General features: G+C 45.8%; 1 protein-coding gene across 2 annotated transcripts; it reads left to right on the top strand.

Moving 5' to 3' along the window:
* Positions 1-17: 17 nt before the first annotated feature.
* Positions 18-15,366, top strand: sphk2 (sphingosine kinase 2). 2 transcript variants are annotated; one of them, XM_042107923.1, is made up of 7 exons: positions 18-317; positions 2,907-4,681; positions 7,516-7,665; positions 9,286-9,380; positions 10,721-10,836; positions 11,018-12,812; positions 13,061-15,366. In XM_042107923.1, the coding sequence occupies exons 2-7, from the start codon at positions 4,198-4,200 to the stop codon at positions 13,121-13,123; spliced, it is 2,703 nt and encodes a 900-aa protein (XP_041963857.1). In that variant the 5' UTR covers positions 18-317; positions 2,907-4,197; the 3' UTR covers positions 13,124-15,366. The 2 variants fall into 2 exon arrangements, with proteins under 2 accessions (XP_041963857.1, XP_041963858.1); XM_042107924.1 differs by lacking the exon at positions 18-317 and adding an exon at positions 398-500.
* The last annotated feature ends 309 nt before the right edge of the window (positions 15,367-15,675 follow it).

Raw genomic sequence — 15,675 nt, 5'->3', positions numbered from 1 at the left:
TTTTTTTGGTGGCGATGGATTCATAAAGTGGAATACTCTCCAGTTCAATTATTTTCTTTAGCTTTCGTTCCACTTTACTTGTTCTCACGTTGGGCTTGTACCTTTATTTTATGACACCACAAGTTGTCAGAGGATGACAGTGTATGGCAAGCCATTTTAACATATAACAGCTGCCCCTTCACATCATTGGATGTTCTTTCTGCCATTCAAATAGTCGCAGACTGCTCTGTCTCAAGTAGACTTCCTGAACATGTACAGACTGAGGTTTTCCAGTGAAGGATCGCGACTTTACCTCGTCGTGGGGGAACTGTAATGAGGTAATAGGTGTGAGTTTTCCATACTTTGTGTGCATGATTATTCAAGTAATTGTGGAATGTTTGTGTTAGCTTTGTGATCCAAGCTCACGAGACTGGTGAAACATTAGACGCATTTAGCTAAAACGTTACTAAAAGAAGTAACTAACGTTAACGCTAGCTAATGCAGACAAGTCGCCCAGTTCAGTGAGTATTATTGCCACCAAGCTTTACAGAGTCATGGCAAAAGGCTAACAATGATATCTGTAACCTAGCTTGCTACAAAGCATTAAGCAGACAGGCTTTGACGATTGTTATGACTATGCAGTAACGTTAAGTATTAACCATCTGCCGTTATATGTTTTGCAGTTTCTCAATGTTGAGTTGTTAGCTGGGCAACCCTATTAGCCAGCTAGCTAATTGAAGAGGACTATCCAAACACCAATATGTCAGACAGTTAGAATTAATGTCTTAGCTGTAATGAGTAATGTTAATGCTACAATGCTGCCTCTGTTATGTTATCAACATAACACCTAGATGAAGGGAAAAGTTGCCAGTTGACTAACCAGTGAATGATCTCATCCTCTGCAACTGCGTTAGCCTCTGTCTTGCTTGATAACGATCAAAGGTAGCCCAATGGACTCGTTACACGAAACAACTTTGACAAGATTCTTAAAATATTCTAGTCTTTTGAGTAAAGCTTTAATGGGGGGGGGCATTAGTTAAAAGACTCCAGTCTTTCAAAAATCTTTCCCAAATCTTGTCAAAGTTGTTTGGTGTAACGAGGCCATAAGTGAAGTTACAGTACCTGTTTGATAACCATCTATTTACTTCATCTGTTTCTCTATTTCACTGATAGCTTTCGCGTCAATGTAAGATAGTGTGCTCAATTGAATGTGTTTGTGGGATGTTGAAGATGTGATGGAAGATATACATGGTGTATAATAGTTTAGTAAACATTGGCAGTTGTCTGTGGGCTGCGTCCTGATGACTTCAGATTACTCAAACGTTTGAAGGTGTTAAGATTGAATAGACATTGTATATTGTCAAGGCGTTGTCTAACGTTACGTTAAGATCGCGTTAGCCAGCTTTTATCTTTTTTTTTTTTGTACACAGGTTAACCACCACCATTACTATGTTCATTGCCAGGCTGTCCAAAGGTGGTACACACGTTAAATGCGTTGTGTAACTGTATCATGTCAATGGATGAACGTTGAAGTATTGTTTTATCAGTTACTATACTGTAAGGATTTGGATATTAGTGCAATCACTGGCTAAAGTTTAAATGTACCTGCTCAGCTTGGTTTATGAATCATATCGGTAGTGACGTTAGTTAGCTACATGTTGCTCTAATGTTCTTTCTGTAATTTGTATTATCTTCTAATATGATAATCCTAACACATAGTTAAAACGTGATAATTTGAAGAAAACAATTTCAAATCATCATAGAGCGTGTTTGCAATTCGGACTTTGACAGTTCAGCGTGTACCTGCCTATTTGTTACAGTCTATGGTACCCGCCCAGTAATTCAAGGACACAAGTAGGCATACAGTCTATGGGTACAACCAGAGCCATATAAAGGTACCTCTTGGGTACCTCTGGGTACAACAATGGACACGCGAGCAAGGCGCACAGTTGTGGCAAAGATTCTATATTGTTGTGGTCTGTGTTTTTGGTGCGCGCGAGCCTGACAATTATGGTAAAGTATCACATTTTGTCTACGCCTCACATAAAGTATCAAAACGGCTCTTGTGGTCTTCAGAAATGCATTTGTTTTTTAGTGTAGGCTACGTTGGCTAGAGCACTTTGACATATGTTTTCCAATTCTTGATTTTTGGAATTTGGATCATGAAACCAGAAGGCAGTGCATCACGAACCGCTGTGTAGGCCTAGTCCGGTTACGTTTTATACAACTGTCACATTGTTCTTCGACACATGCTGTACGGAATGACCAGCAGCCTGGCATATCCTAGGCTACTCAGTGGAGAGTGGCCGATTTCCTCTGGTCTCTCTGGTAGCCTACTTGAAGTCTCTCTCTCTCTCTCTCTCTCTCTCTCTCTCATTAAGCCAGTCGCGGAGTACAAGTTGTGAAATAGATTAGGTCGGAAATCTGGCCGGCATCCATCACCCTGGCTGTGGCCTGCCCAGAACGACTCTTCCAAGCGTAATCGCTATATTTGACAATAATCGGATGGCGTCATTGCGGACGGATGTTAGACTGGTGTGATTTTGAGTCTGTCGTTGTCTCGTGAACTCTACGTCCAGATTGATGGGTGATGATGCGCTTGGTCAGCCGCAGTGAATCATTGCCACAATGTTTTTGACGTGTGATCATTTTTCACTTCTCCCTGCGTGTTTCTCTACTTCACCTTTCTCCGGGAAGAGAAACCAATGGCACAATGACTTATTTATCTATTAGTGAACACGGGGTTATAGGTCTACAGCAGGGGGTGGGGATAGGGTTTGGTATGGATACCCTAATAGGCCTACTTTTGAAATATGCTATAAAGATCAATGAGAAAATTAAACTGAGCGACATTTGGTGTGCTTTACAGAGTGTAAGATGTAGCATTCTTCTGACTTTTTGCCTGTCTATTTTCCTTTGTCCTATAGACACCTGTTTTGGAATGGACCTAAACCGTGACACAGGGGGAATTTACATAAACAGAACACCATGACGTAAAAGAAAGTGAAATGGACAAAACTGACTTTTACACCTTTTGTGTAAACATTTTTAATGCCTGTTTTTAGCTGTAAACCAGCCAACACTGAGGAGAAAACATTTATTCTTTCATGGATTACAAAGGCTGGAATTTGTGGCATTTTTCCATTGGATGAACTTCCATCCCACCTGCGCCTCAGCAAGTCCGAGACAGGAAGTGAAAGTCTTATCCAGCCACCTCACTTCCTCACTTCCCCGCAGCTCCCCCCAGCTTGGCATGCCTTCAGTTCCGGCATCTCTCAGAACAACACAGTTTAGGCCGAGGAGGCAGTAGCCCTCTCCCTAGTCCAGTTGGGCGTTTGTGGACTTGGTTTTCCTCATTCCTGCTGTTGGTGCTCTGTGTGTCAGTTGTTTAAAAGTAATTCAGCTGACCTCTGGATGACTAGCTATTTGATGTTCATCTCTCTGACCTCATGACCTTGATGACACCATCTGTGGCTGCCTGGCCTGTGTTGCACTACAAAGCTGTTGCCAGTACTACACTGATCAGATATTTTGCATATAATTTGCTTCCTTTGGTGTACTGCAACAAACATTTTTGAGTCCACTTTTAAAACTTTAATGTTTGATGTTTTAATGATTTTTGTTTAAATATATACATATTTGTATGTATATGAATTTGCCATCCATTATCAGACAATTGATGAAGAGCAATCTCAGTCTTCAAAAGCACTTTAGTAATTATTATTTAGTTGGATGTATTTGTTGTTAGAACTGTATAACTGCTGTGTTATGAACTTTAAAAACTGATGGTGTTCCAAGCCGGAACAACATTTCAAGGAGAAGCATTTTAAAATTCAGGTTTTGAACTGTGCATTTAACAGAGGATAAGGAAACTGCCATTCCAAAGAGAAAACGTAAATTTGGATTTTGAAAAAAAGTCAAGTCTTTTGGGATTTAACAAAGAACATCTGCAGTAAACTGAAGATCGTGACCCAGATTAAACATCCATAGAATACCTATTTATAAACAAAGCACTCAGAACAAACAGCAACATATAATACACATCTATAATTTAACCAAGAACTTTCACCCTGGAAGCAGTTTGCACACTGCCCAGATTGCTCCGGAACCTCCCATGACCAGCCAGCTGCATGCCAGACCCACCTCCCTGTCTCAGAACTTTGCACAGGTAACTCCTCGCGTTCCAGTCGCCCTAGGCAGCCTTCTGCCGCAGTGAGGATGCGCTCCCCAGAGCCACAGGTCCCGTCCCCGTCCGAAGCCCTGCTCCATGGCCAGTTTGATGGTTGGAGCACAGGTGGCACTGGAGGTGGTGGTAGTGGAGGAGGAGGAGGTGGCAACGGGGGCAATAACAGCTGTCCCAATAGCCCAGGGGGGCCGGCGTCTCTACAGGCCAGCAGCCCGGCGGCCAGCTACGCCCTGACGCTCACGCACACACACATCCACGTGCAGCGGCTCTCGCCGCGGCCGGGCAAGGAGGCGCGGCTGCTCCTGCCCCTGGTGGAGCTGGCGGGGTGCAGTTGCCCCCGCGCCCCGGCTCCGCCGCTCCTGGTGCTCTACTGGTACCCGCCGGGCCGCCGCAGGAAGGGCGTGTCCCGGCGCAGGCAGGTAAGGGCGTACCTGGCCGAGAGCCGAGCCGAGGCCGAGAAGTGGTACGCCGCCGTCCAGTGCCTGCTGAGAGGAGTCGTCGTCAGTGCCACCACAGGTGGGTTTATCTCTGTGTCTGTGTTTCTGTATCATAGAGGTGGGCAGTATTACAAAAGACCAGAGGTGTGTTCAAATTTGCAAACACAGGCAAAACTTAGCACTTAACACTTTTCCGAGTTGTCTTTGAACGTTTGAGGAGGTAGTTCTCATCTAACATGCAGGCAGCTGAACGGAGGGTTACCATTGAGATGGAATGTTTACATGGAATGTTTAAGTTAGGGATGCACCGATATAGATACAGACTTTGATACTAAATAAATATGAATTCCACACCATTTTAAATATCATACAGTGAATTACAAATGCTACTGAGTCAGAGTATCTCATGCAATTTCATGCCGTCGGCTACAACAGGAATTGATCTCCCCCTCTAGAGATCTGATTTTGGGTTATATTTCGACAGCAGTGGAGTGTCAGTATGAATGTTTACACTATCGACAGCTGTGCTGGCCAACATGATATCTTTATGATTAAGTTGCTGTTTGTGTGGCCACATGTGTTTATACAGAACTAGGATTTTGACTGTTTCTAACTGTGTGTGTGTAAAGTTTGGGGATACAGCCAGATCCACAGCTGTGTTGGATGAAGTGAGATTACTGTGACTAGTGCTTCACTCTGTGTTTTAAGTGTGTTTGTGTGTGTGTGTGTGTGTGTGTGCAGGTATGTTCGGAGCTTAACCCCAAATGCCCTTATGAACATTGTAATCCTGAATTTTTGTGTGTGGGAAAGTAATCAGGTAACCAAACTAGGTGTGTTGAACAGCAAGCACTCTCTACTTACAGTACACGCAAGAGCATTTGTAAGGTCCAGTGTCCAGTAGGAATTTATATTGTGGTGGAATTCAGTCAAAACATGGCGGCTCTGGATCTGTCTGAGGTCTTTAGCAGCTGGGCCGCTGACGGGCCGTGTTTAAGTTTATGTACTTCTAGCACTCAGTGTCCCACGAGCAGACGTGTGGCCACTGTGTAGATGCTGTGCCCCTGTCCCTGCTGTGTGAAGCAGTCCAGTTGGCTGGTCAGGACCAGAGGACGCACGAGTTACATTACACGGCATTCATGAGCTTTTTGAAGTCATTCAATGAGACACACTCACAGTCATACTGTTCTCAAACACACACACACACACACACACACACACACACACACACACACACACACTTACATTCTGCTCTAGGAGCTCTTGAAAAGATCTCAACATTGGAGCTGAAGGAACGGAAATCCTACTGTATCTTGGAAAAGAATCTGTGTAAAAGTGTGTGTGTGTGTGTGTGTGTGCGCGTGCGCCTATGAGTTTGTTGGAATTTGTGAAGTATCTCTTGTCTGTCTGTCTAATGGTGCATTTCCTTTGCTTTCTTTCTCTCTCTCCTTATCTGGTGTCTCCACACTCTTGCATACACACACACACACGCACACACACACTCATATACACATACACACACTCCCACACAACCCCAGTCTGTATCAGCGCTGTGTCAGACGCGACTGGCAGAGAGAGGGTGGGTCCACCATACGCCACATGGCACGGCCCGGCCACTACCCCCCCCCCCCCCCCCCCTTTCTTCCTTCCGCGCTCTGTGCTTTAGTGACATCAGACTGTGTGATATCAGACTGTGTGATATCTTCAGCGCTCTCTGTGCTTTAGTGACATTAGACTGTGTGATATCTTCAGCGCTCTGTGCTTTAGTGACATTAGACTGTGTGATATCTTCAGCGCTCTGTGCTTTAGTGACATTAGACTGTGTGATATCTGCATTGTAGCGACTCAATGCCTCCTGCTCTTTGGTTAGGACTTAGAGAAGTAAAACCCAAACGCGTGTGTAGATAGTTGCACGTGAGGGGGGTTGTTTGGTGTGGGGTTATTAATGTGAATGTTGTGTGTGTGTGTGTGTGTGTGTGTGTGTGTGCTGATGTGCGAGTGTGCGTGTTGGAGAGAGAGGAGGGTGGGGAGCATTGTGTGACTGGGTTATGGTATGGCCTCCTTGGCGTGTCTGCTTGTGTGATTGTGATTGTTTGCTGTGATTGTGTGTGTATGTGTGTCATGCTCTAGATTTGGACCTACACTCATAAATCATCTCAGAGTAGCCTTTTCAGATCTGGCTAGATCCCGATCAGAAGGCTGGGGAAGAGATGTTATAGCCTACTAATCAGCTCTCAGATGCTTTATTTGTGTGAGGCCAAAGGTTTACCGATAGAATTAGTAAACTACAGGCTTCCAGTGTGCTGGTTATACGCTGTAGAATCATGCTCGAGTCCACAATGCTATTCTTCGTCCCAATCCTAAACTAGCGTTGCTAATATGTTGTTTACGTTAAATGTTTATGTTGTGTGTGTGTGTGTGTGTATATGTACAGGTATGTTTAAGACTATATTAAAGGTGCTCTAAGCGATGTTATGCGGTTTCTAAGGTAAAACATTTTTTGTCACATACAGCACACAAACATCTCCTCACCATCCGCTAGCTGCCTGTGCCCTGAATACAGTGTAAAAAACGTGGTCTCTGTAGACAGCGCAGGCTCCAAAAACTGCAACAAAAACAGCCTGGTGCAGCCTAGACCATAAAACATAACAAACTGTTCCATCCAATCACCGATGAGATACGCGTTCATCTCAGTTTCAATTGCCTGGGAGGCAGGGAGGGGAGGGAGGGGCGAGCTACATAGATTGCTGTTTTGTTTGAAGTGATCTTACCCAACCGTGCTTAGAGAACCTTTAATCATGTCTCCTAGAAGAATGTGATGTTATGTTGTTACGTCAATTATCAAATTTGCAATCATCTAATTTGTGTTTTGCGTTTCACATTCTCACAGTATTGTTGTGTTTTTTTCTGCTCCAGAATTTAGCAAAAGCCTGTTGCCCCGCCCTCGTCGCCTGCTGCTGTTGGTCAATCCTTTCAGTGGGCGGGGCCAGGCCATGCAGTGGTGTCAAACACACATCCTGCCAATGATCAGAGAGGCTAACATCAGCTACAACCTCATACAAACAGGTGCGACACATTTTACTGTTCTCAGTAGTACATTTGTACACCAGTAATAGTTCCAGGAACAGTGTATATAACTACCCTGACCATACCTCATGTAGGGCATGCAAATTTTACTGTCCCCAGTACATTTAGACATCAGTAACAGTTCCAGGAGGTGCATATATAACTAAGTACCTAAATCATAATTTCTCATACATGACCAATGTTTGGAATAACGCCGTTTAAAAGAATGGCGTTAGGTAACGACGTTATTTTTTCACTAACGGGGTAATCTAACTAATTACTTTTCCCGTCGTTACAACGCCGTTAACGTTACTGGACGTTAAATGCGGTGCGTTACTATGCATTGATTGAATAAACTGTGTAATCCGAACGCACCCTGGCTCACAGCTAGTGAGGAGGTGGGTTAATAACGACATAAGCGATTATGATTGGCTAAGGCAGAGTCATGTTTCACGATAGCCAATCAGAGCCAGTGTTTTTACACACTTGCCAGCACACGTGCCACACACACACACACAACAGCTAAAATAGAGATTCGACGAAACAGCAGAGAGGTCAGGAGCAATCCAAAAAGTTGCCATTTTCAAGGTGGAGATATAAGCACTACTTCAAATTCATCAAGGCAAGAACGTGCATGTAATGTGTACGTTATGTCCAGGAGCGAAGACTTTGTCGACATCCGTTGTAAGCAACTCTAATTTAATGAAGCATCTCACACACGCATCTAAAGCTAGTGGCCAAAAACACTGATACCTCCACCACAGATGATAGCTCGCCATCCACTAGCAAAGAAGGACTCAGAGCAAAGTCCTCCAAGCAGCAAAAGCTAGATCTTTCTGCCTCACAACAAAAACCTATGACACAGGCTGAAGTCAATCGTAGGTCTGTCGATGTGCAATATCTTGAATTTCCCCTTGGGGATCAATAAAGTATCTATCTATCTATCTATCTATCTAATAAATATCGAAAGTTATGTAGCCTACAAACACCTGTCTGTTCTACTCATTTTAACTGGCTGCTCAGAACTGCTCAAAAAATCCAAATTCTTTGACATATAGCAACTTTTTTTTTTAACAGTAACGCAAATAGTTACTTTCCCTGGTAACGAGTTACTCTTATCATAGAGTAATTCAGTTACTAACTCAGTTAATTTTTGGAACAAGTAGTGAGTAACTATAACTAATTACTTTTTTAAAGTAACGTTCCCAACACTGTACATGACATTCAGCATGCATCACTAAACCCATACATAGCCACCACCCCAAGTATCTATACATCAACAGCATTGTCATTCAGGATAACGATAATAAATACTTGTGTGCACATCAGTTATACCGTCATGATACTGATCCACATAAAACATGTCTTCAATTAGCTAGCTTGCGCAACCTTTAGGGTACCAAATGGAGCATGTTACTGAATACAGCTGGCTTGTGTAGGCATGATGTAATTGCTCTAATGTTAGTTCACTGTCAGTGTCATGTCATTCCTACTGTATGTCATGTGTCACATGCCAACAAGTCAACACAGAAAATTGTCTTATTTAACTCTCTGCTTAAAGATGGTTGTGTGTGTGTGTGTGTGTGTGTGTGTGTGTGTGTGTGGTTTGCTGTATCACAGAGCGCCAGAACCATGCACGAGAGCTCATCAGGGAGATTTCCCTGCAGGAGTGGGACGGTATCATCATAGTGTCCGGTGATGGACTCCTTCATGAGGTGTGTGACTATGCCCAATCACATTTTATATATGAGGCGGGGGTGTCGGGGGACGGGGCTTTGGGGGGCAGGTAGGACAGACAGCCTTTGTAGGAGAGCAGACTTTTTTGGGGGAGGGGGGTGGCTTTTATGCCTTTAATCTGATAGGCCAGTGAAGATGGTGTCAGGAAGCAGGTGGAGCACAGATGGGGTGGGGCTGGGAAATGACCTATAGGCATGTGGACCCGAATGTCAAAAAAAGTCAAAAAGTCTGCTTTATTGTCAATTTCTTCACATGTCAAGACATACAAAGAGATCGAAATTGCGTTTCCTACTATCCCACGGTGGAGACAAGACATATTTTACCAATTAGGTCCACAGACAAACATAACATTCAAGTAAACAATATAAAAAGTAAAAATAAGAAGGCACATACAATGAAGAAATAAGAGCAGCAAAATTTGGTAGAAATTGTGCATACAGTAGACAGTCAATATAATAGTGCAAAAGTCAAGCCAATAAAATAGAATGTGGTATGGGCCCTGTAGCAAGTTGCGCCATAGACCTCCTCCCAATCACATTGGAACCTCCTGCCAATATCATCACTGTCATGTTTTAAACTAGCCTCATAAATGCTTCAACACTAGCCCTGCCAATGCATTCTTTGTCACATTTTAACCTAGTCTCACAAATTCTTCGCCACTAGCCCTGCCTGCTGGAAATGTATATCTTTGCCATGATTTCAAACTAACCTCCCAAATGCAACAACACTAGCTCTGCCATGTGGTGGAGAGTTTACCCTACCCTACCCTACCCTACTCTACCCCTGAAAATCAGCAGCCTAGCGTAGCCATGGCTAATGCTACACCCCTGAAGGTTGTCTGATTTGTTCTGCATTGTTTCCCTCAAGACTCAAATAGTTTCACATCCATAGGGGCTTAAGCGCACATCTGTTGAGCACATACAGCTGAATAGACAGTGGATAGACCCACAGTGTTATTTGTCTCTATAACTCAGTAATTACACAGGCTTAATACTGTCCTATTTTAGCCTGCCATCCGTAATGCTATGAAACATTACTGCATGCTCATGGCATGGCATACTCTACGGTAGATACTCTCAAGTAGATCTCAAGTGTACTTCACTAGTCAGCTGCCCTTTCTGCACACTCATCATTTGACTGCCTGTTACTAATGCTGAGTTTAATCTGACGTTGTGTAATATGGCTGGGGACGTGATGGACAGTTTCTGCTTGTACTTTAACCTTGGCCGATGCTTAGTCGGGGAACCATGTCTTATGTCATGCATTTTATTTATTATTGATCCGATGTCATGCATTTTATTTATTATTGATCCGATAGGTGATAAATGGTCTCATGGAAAGGCCAGACTGGGAGACGGCCATAAAGACTCCAGTGGGAATTCTACCATGCGGGTCTGGGAATGCCCTAGCTGGATCCGTAAACCACTATGCGGGGTAAGACACCGGGATGAGCCCTCCTGCTTCTCTGACCAGGCCTCCCCTGTTATCTACTGTCTTGCAAGAGCAATGTTATCACAGAACTTTGACCCAAGAACAAATCATGGACAATCTTTAAACTCTGCCCTTTTTGATAGATAACATTTTTTTCTTCTCTCTATTTCTCTCTCTCTCTCAGGTATGACATGTGCCTTCGAGAGCCCCTTCTCCTGAACTGCTGCTTCTTACTCTGCCGAGGCGGGGTGAGACCCATGGACCTGGTCTCCGTGACGACCAGTCCCATTTCCTCCTCCTCCTCCAATCAGAATGGGCGGCCGGCCGCCCCCAGACGCCTCTTCTCCTTCCTGTCCGTGGCGTGGGGCTTCGTGTCGGACGTGGACATTGAGAGCGAGCGGTACCGGGGCCTGGGCTCGGCCCGCTTCACGCTAGGCACGCTGGTTCGGTTGGCGTCTCTGCGCTCCTACAAAGGCCGTCTGTCCTACCTGCCCCCCAACGCTGTCACCCCATCCCCTGACACCACCACCACCACCCCGCCTCAGAGGCGCCCTCTGTCCCGCAGCATCACAGAGGGCCTGGAGAGCTTCTGCCGCACCCCCATCCACCGCACCATCTCCGACATGGGCCTCAGCGAACAGAGAAGCCTGCGCAAGGGAGATGGGGAGCGGGAGAGAGAGCGGGAGAAAGAGAGGGAGGAGAGAGAGAGGGAGCGAGAGAGGAGGAGGGAGAGGGCGAGAGGGGTCAAGGTGGTCCGCGCCAGCAGCCTGGCGGAGGACAGGGAAAGGGAGCTGGAGGCGGAGGGGAGGTTGGGGACGACCGAGAGGTTGGAAGGGAACGAGGAAGAGAGGGAGGAGGACATGGAGGATAGAGGGAGCGAGAACGACAGCAGAAGTAGCAGAGAGGAGGGCAGGAGCGAGGGACAGAGAGAGGGAGGTGGAGGGGTGGATGGGGAGGAGGGGGTGATGGAGGCGAGAGAGGTGAGTGAGGGCTACGGACTGGTGATGGGCCGCGAGGCGCAGGAATGCCCCGACGGTGACCTGGACTCCGAGGAGCCGCCCGAGCCGCGAACGGCCGTCCGCAAGAACTCTGCGCTGTCCAGCCAGATCGCCAAAGCCTTCTTCAGCCAGCCAATCAGTGCCAGCGCTGACTCGGACACTGAGATGGAGCCGGCGGCGTACGGCCAGCAGGACGAGGACGCCAACGGCACGTACTTCCAGCGCGAGGCCTTCCCGCCGCCGGACACGCGCGAGCGCTCGCTGACCATCTCCTCGCCGTTCCGCCACTCGCCCTTCTCCTACAAGCCCAAAGCGCTGGACCTGAACCAGAACTCGGCCCGGCCGCGGCCGCTCTCGCTGCTGCACCACCACTCACACTCCAACTCGCTCCCGCCCAAGCTGCCCTCGCTGTCGCTATCGCTGTCCCCCACGCCGCCCTCCTCGCCCAGCTGCGCCTCGCCCCACGCCTCCTCCTACCTGGCCCCGCGGCCCAACACGCCCGGCTCCTCCTCCCCCTCCCCCTCGCTGCGCTCCCCCTCCCCTTCCTTCAGCTTTGACATTGCCGAGCCCGCGGGGCCCCTGAAGAACCGTCCAAACGTGTGCGGCCCCTACATCCCGCCCCGCGACGACCTCCTGCCCCCCCTGGACCAGCCGTTGCCCACGCGCGACTGGGTGACCATCGAGGGGGACTTTGTGCTGGTGCTGGCCATCTACCAGTCGCACCTGGGCGCGGACCTGCATGCGGCGCCGAACGCCCGTTTCGACGACGGCCTGATCCACCTGACGTTTGTGCGGGCGGGCATCTCACGTGCCACGCTGCTGCGCCTCTTCCTGGCGATGGAGAGGGGCGCGCACCTCTCCCTGAGCTCACCGTACGTGAGCCACGTGACTGCCAAGGCCTTCCGTCTGCAGCCCCTCTCATCCAGGGGCACCCTCACTGTGGACGGGGAGCTGGTGCCCTATGGACCCCTGCAGGCCCAGGTGTGTGTGTGTGTGTGTGTGTGTGTGTGTGTGTTTATGTTTATGGAGGGATGCTAGGGGCTTGTGTGTAAATGTGAAACCGCTTAAGCTTTTGGTATGTTTTACATTTTGTTATTCAGGATTGAGTCCACATGCTTTTTGGGACTATAATTATAATCTGTGACTTTGTGGGGTTCACAGTGAGTAAAATGGTCCAGTGCTGTCTTCTCTGTGATGTCTAACCAGCCTGTTGTCCCTCCTCTGTCCAGGTTCATCCCTCCATGGCCCGACTCATTGTGGGAGACTCAGGAGTCCGAATCACCAGGTTCTGAGCAGCGTGTAGGGATTTGGGTCCGTGTTGACCCCCCCCCCTTCATGTCTGTGTCTCTCCTTCCCACTCTCTGTGGATTACATCACTTCAGATTTAGAAAGAAGGAAATCTGAAAAAAAAAATAGAAATAGCCCACCACTGGAATACTGGCTCTTTCTGGGATTTACTAAAAGGGATGGCCTAATCGGCCTGCACGGGAGCGGATTAATAGCGAATTTAGTGAAGGGAGAAAAAAAAACTGTGAGCCGTTACATAGCTGCTGGATTACACCAGGATTACCCTCTACCATCGACTGACGCATGAAAAACACAAATCCCCATGGGGGGAGAACAAAACTGAGATATAAACAAGTATGGCAACAAAAAGAAACAGAATGGCTGAATGTCTGCATCCTAGTGTGTACACTCATGCATACCATGCACTACCAGACCCTGCCTTATTCAGAGAAAGGAAATCAAAACAAAGGTTGAAAAGATCTCCCACTGTTCTAGAACCACCTCAAGGGAAGCCACACCCTCACGCACAGGACCCCCCCCCCGTCCACCTCAGTCCACCCCAGTCTCTGTGTCATACCGTGCATTGTGTAATGCCCGTCCGTGCAATGCCTTATCCAGCTCAGAATCTGAACATGCAATCTCACCCCCACCATCCCCCCTGTTAATACACCTCCTCCCATCAAACTCTTGAAGACCTCTCACCCTTGAAGAAACTGTCTGAAGGATATGGATCATCCATCCACATCTGTAGGATTGATTACTCTGTATTCATTCCCTCAGGCAATGGACAAAAACAATAAAAACACTTAACCTTTCTCACTAAATAACAGACAGACGCAAGCTCACAGCCAAACTGACACAGTTGTAGGATTAACTTGAAATCTGTTTGTATGACTCCATCTAAATGTATTTTTTTATGTTTGTCCGTGCATCTTATGGAAAGAAATAATGTTCGGCAGAGAGGAGGCTGTTAAATGTTAATTGTTCAGTCTGTAAGTTGCATTTGCCTGCATTTGCAAAGCATGTATGATGAGGAAGACAATGATGAAGCTGACAGATGCGAGTCTGCTGGGTGCTTTAGAGATTGCGGTCTCCGCCATGGTGGTTGGATGACATAATCTTCCTCCCTGTCCTGATGCTCATTTGCCCTCTGCACGTTCTCAAAAGGATGGAGGATTGCTTGGTCAGAGATGTTTGATTCTTGTTTGTTTGAAAAAAAGAAAAAAAAGACCTTTGAGATCACATGAGAAAATAGTCCATAGAACTGTAAACAATATATTTTTTATTTTTTCTAAGCCTTTGTTAGCATTTCCTCAGCAGCCTGATATTGTGTGGAAGTCTGTTCTTTTGTGTAATTGAGCTCAGTGCTTTGCTCAAGAACAGAACAGCCCTTGAATGGTCACTGCGGATCATGACGCGCAGTCTTCTTCACAGCTGATAGGCCAGTCACGTTAGGTCTATGAAAGAAACAATCTCTATAGGATACATTAAGACACTAATATGACTGACATACGTTTTGCTTGTAAAAGGCAGGTCTGTAGTTTCATATTTTCAGAGGGAACATTTGAAGTTTGTTTAATGTATTTTGTACATTTCTGAATGGACCATCTGATGACACATAAAATAATTATTCCGAAATGGGGGGTTCCGTCCCTGAGTTCATTTGAAATGTTTGTTTTTTTCTAAATCTGCTTCAATCTAGTCATCATTTTTTATCTTAATTTTCTGTTTTGGCATGTAATAACTTAAATAACTTTTTATCAGTGGTCAGTTTAGCCTATGCACTTTTAAGTTCTATGTCTCTGCTGGAAAAAAAGAGAAAATGTCAAATTTCCACAGGAGCATCTCTGTGGATATGTCCGTATGCTTTTCTTTGTTTTCTGTCTGTTTTCTGTCTTTTCAGTCAGATAATATTCAGCAAATGTTGCCAGTAGCAAATAGAACTTGGGCTTGATGAATTTTGTACATCATGGTTGAGTCCATGTCCAAACTATTTCTGCCAGTAGGTCCATGAATCTTAGCTCCGTTTGCTCTTAAACGTGTGTGACTAGTTTGTATCAGCTGGCCAGTGGATTGACTGTAGCTGGGTTGAATGTTGGACCATCTATTTTAGAGCAATTTAATGAGAACAATATCAGGCTCACATGCCAGTGAAGATGTCTTTGTTAATAGTTGATTATATGATGCCTGTAATAAAAAGTGTAATTATTACTAAAATATGATATAAATAAATATATAATGTACAGTACATAGTTATATGGTTTCAAATGTTTCTCTTCATTAAGAATAAATTTAACTGGAAGATTTGTCTAGTCTCACAGTCCTGTCCCACAGCTTGACATTAATGGACTTGAAAAGATTTGCATAAGTTTATATCGAAAGTTAGATCAAATTTATCGGTAATTGTTGCATTAAAAATGAAACCATACATCCTCCATGAAAGGATAAACACTGTTGCTGTCCAGCATTTCTAGAATTGGTCATGACCACGGATTTTGGCCCTTGCCTGAATGGTGGCTCTATGGGATTCTAGCCTTGGGTTTTGAGGCTATTTCAA

This window comes from Alosa sapidissima, chromosome 10, assembly GCF_018492685.1.
Source record: "Alosa sapidissima isolate fAloSap1 chromosome 10, fAloSap1.pri, whole genome shotgun sequence".
Lineage (NCBI taxonomy): Eukaryota > Metazoa > Chordata > Actinopteri > Clupeiformes > Clupeidae > Alosa > Alosa sapidissima.
This window is presented reverse-complemented; position numbering and strand designations above follow the sequence as displayed.

What these genes read in the sequence shown, in the direction of transcription:
- sphk2 (XM_042107923.1), top strand. Translation starts at nt 4,198, where the DNA reads ATGCGCTCCCCAGAGCCACAGGTCCCGTCCCCGTCCGAAGCCCTGCTC. An exon ending in CTACAACCTCATACAAACAG is followed by an intron (nt 7,666 to 9,285) that starts GTGCGACACATT and finishes GCTGTATCACAG; the next exon opens with AGCGCCAGAACCATGCACGA. An exon ending in ATGGACCCCTGCAGGCCCAG is followed by an intron (nt 12,813 to 13,060) that starts GTGTGTGTGTGT and finishes TCCTCTGTCCAG; the next exon opens with GTTCATCCCTCCATGGCCCG.